Genomic DNA, 3,384 nt, shown 5'->3' with positions numbered 1-3,384 from the left:
GTTGCAGCCGCCACTGTTGTTTGGTGGGCCCGGGCTGGATTTGAACCCGCCACCTTGGGTGTATGTGGCTGGCGCCTTAGCCATTTGAGCCACAGGCGCTGAGCCTGGAGCAGTACTTGTAACCCAAACTCATTACTATGCCTGCAGCAAAACACTAAGCCTGAATATTCATATTAAAATGGATAAACACAATAGTAGATACATCAGTTTAGGTCAGGTTTTGTCACCAAGTAAGTTTGGTGACTGAGAAAAGAGGATAGTACTGAATATAAGAAAAACTGGTAAATGTGTCCAAGACCAAGTGAACACGAAAATAAAAGAGTAATTCTTTGCTTTTACTACTTTCATATGATACACTCAACCTTCAAGACCTAAGATTACATTTCTTTTTGTTGGGTCCAATCAACTTAGTTCTGTTGTTAGTAATGTCTATGTAATCATATTGATAAAAAGGAATCAATATTTATTGGCTGTTCAATATGTGGACTAAATTTTAGAGTTGAAGACACAAATGCTTTGTTGCTCAGGCCCCTAGATCTGGCAGGTCCCGGAACCTACGCTCAAAAAGAGATCAATAAAATAGACTGTATTTTTTTTTCTTGAGACAGAGTCTCACTGTGTCTGCACCCTTTGTAGAGTGCTATGAAGGCACTGCTCACAGCAACCTCAAACTCTTGAACTTAGCGATTCTCTTGCCTCAGCCTCCCAAGTAGCTAGAACTATAGGCACCCACCATAATGCCCTGCTATTTTTTTTTGTTGTTGTTATTGTTGCAGTTTGGCTGGGGCCGGGTTCTAACCCACCACCCTTAGTATATGGGGCCAGCACCCTACTCACTGAGCCACGGGTGCCCTGGCTATTTTTTTGTTGCAGTTGTCATTGTTGTTTAGCAGACCCAGCCCAGGCTCGAACCCTCCAGCCTCAGTATATGTGGCCAGTACCCTAACCACTGAACTACAGGTGCCAAGCCTAGAAGATGGGGTCTTGCTCTTGCTGAGGCTAGTCTCAAACTCCTAAGCTGAAGCAATCCTCCTGCCTTGGCCTCCTAAGAGTGCTAGGATTATAGGCGTGAGCCATCTCGCCCAGCCCCCATGGAGATAACCTTAATATTCACCAGTTGGGTTATAGAACAAATTATGGTACATTCCTATTATGGAAAATCTGGCATCTGTTAAAAACAACAAGGGCAATCTAAACTAAAATGGAAGGATGCCTAAGATAATGAGCACTTACACATTTTTAGAATTCCATTGTCCTGAATACAAATAAGCAAATATCTTACAGAGATTAATTTGAAAACAAACAATGGGGCAAAACCCCACTTACCTGTTGAATTTAACAGCAAGGCCCAGGTCAGCAATACAGCAACTTCCATTTTTCTTGATGAGGATGTTTTTGCTCTTTAGGTCTCGATGAGCAATTGCAGGCTTTCCTTGAGTGCCATAAATTTCTGTGTGAAGGTGGCACAGACCACAGGCAGTTGAATAAGCCAACTTGAGCAGGGCTCTGGTGTCTAGTGTAGCACATTTCAGGAAGTCATAAAGAGATCCATTTTCATGGTAATCAGTAATCAAATAGAGCTGAGTCCAGGAACCTGTACCTTTAATGTCCGCTGCTATGAAACCTGTCCAATTAATGAGGTTACAAGGTTAGTTATCAGAGATGGCTAGGAAGAATGATGAATGCTCATTTGGGATACTGAGAACAACTGAGGTATCATGTTCAGATAATAAAACTTAATTTGCTTAACAAAATCTCTTGAATGTTACCAAAAAATTTTATTTCTACCATTTATAACTATACTTTTGTAATAAACTTGTAAAAATTTTAATAATCATGAAAATGATAATAATATGGCCAAGAAAAAGATCATATATTATATAAATAACCAGGGGAATATTATCAATATAGATGATTCTCTAGTGGAAAAGGCTCTCAATTTCTTTTTTTTTTTTTTTTGACAGAGCCTCAAGCTGTCCCCTGAGTAGAGTGCTGGTGGCATCAAAGCTCACAGCAACCTCCAACTCCTGGGCTCAAGCAAGTCTCCTGTCTCAGCCTCCCAAGTAGCTGGGACCACAGGCGCCCGCCACAACGCCCAGCTATTTTTTGGTTGCAGCCGTCATTGTTGTTTGGTGGGCCCGGGCTGGATTTGAACCTGCCACCTTAGGTGTATGTGGCTGGCGCCTTAGCCACTTGAGCCACAGGCACTGAGCCAAGGCTCTCAATTTCAAATCAAAAAGTAGACACTTTAATAAAGTAAAAAATGTTCAACCAAGAGTTTAGCTCCTAACTAAGCCAACTCCATTTGCCCATCAATGACTCATCACACCTGCCTTTTCAGCCCAGCTCCACAATACTGCTCTTGTTTCCTTTTTCACTGCTCTCCTCCTCTCTCCCTTCAGGAAGAGGTGAGAGAGGAGGATAGAGTGAGTGCTCTATTGAGTTCGATAGGGTCCCCTCAAATTTCATGTCCATCTGGAACCTATAAATTTCTTTACTTGGAAAAAGGGTCTTTGCAGATGTAATCAAGTTATGATGAAGTTCTACAGGATTAGGGTGGGCACCAATTCCCCTAATTCAATCACTGGTGTCCTTTTACGATGGAAATGTGGACACAGGCACATAGGGGAGAAGCCCATATGCTGTCAGAAACAGAGACTGGAGTGTCCTCTATAAGCCAGGAGACACTCAAGAGTCCTGGCAACCACCAAGAACAAGAGAGGTGAGAGGCTTGGCGCCTGTAGCTCAAGTGGCTAAGGCACCAGCCACATACACCAGAGCTGGCAGGTTTTAATCCAGCCCACGTCTGCCAAACAGCAATGACAACTACAACCAAAAAAATGGCTGGGCATTGTGGCAGGTGCCTGAGGTCCCAGCTACTTGGGAGGCTGAGGCAAGAGAATCACTTAAGCCCAGGAGTTGGACATTGCTGTGAACTGTGATGCCTAAACACTCTACCCAGGGTGACAACTTGAGGTTTTGTCTCAAAACAACAACAACAAGAAGAAGAGAGGTGAGGAAGGACCCTCCCTTACAGCCTTCAAAGAAAGCATGGCCCTGCCAACACCTTGGTTTTAAACTTCCAGCCTTCAAAACATTTCTGCTGTTCTAAGCCACCCACTACATGATAATTGGTATAGCAACCCTGGGAAACTAATATAAGAGCCTACTATTTACTGGCAAGGTGCTATGCATTCTGCAAGTGAAAGGTAGGAAAATAGCTGCTGAAAAGAAAATAAAACTCAAGGTACCGCTCAGCACCTGTGGCTCAAGTGGCTAAGGCGCCAGCCACATACACCTGAGGTGGCAGGTTAGAATCCAGCCCTGGCCCACCAAACAACAATGACGGCTGCAACCAAAAAATAGCCAGGTGTTGTGGCGGGC

At 43.6% G+C, this 3,384-nt stretch overlaps 1 protein-coding gene across 1 annotated transcript in view; it reads right to left on the bottom strand.

Moving 5' to 3' along the window:
* The window catches only part of BMPR1A (bone morphogenetic protein receptor type 1A), a 37,655-nt gene that overhangs the window by 3,733 nt on the left and 30,538 nt on the right, over positions 1-3,384 (bottom strand). The window contains exons 7-8 of the mRNA XM_023508765.1: positions 1,327-1,624; positions 228-262 (exon numbers count right to left, since the gene is read on the bottom strand). Of these exons, the coding sequence (XP_023364533.1) occupies positions 228-262; positions 1,327-1,624 (333 nt within the window). The remainder of the gene's footprint in view (positions 1-227; positions 263-1,326; positions 1,625-3,384) is intronic.

Source organism: Otolemur garnettii, unplaced genomic scaffold, assembly GCF_000181295.1.
Source record: "Otolemur garnettii isolate 467f Iridium unplaced genomic scaffold, OtoGar3 scaffold00275, whole genome shotgun sequence".
Taxonomy (NCBI): domain Eukaryota; kingdom Metazoa; phylum Chordata; class Mammalia; order Primates; family Galagidae; genus Otolemur; species Otolemur garnettii.
This window is presented reverse-complemented; position numbering and strand designations above follow the sequence as displayed.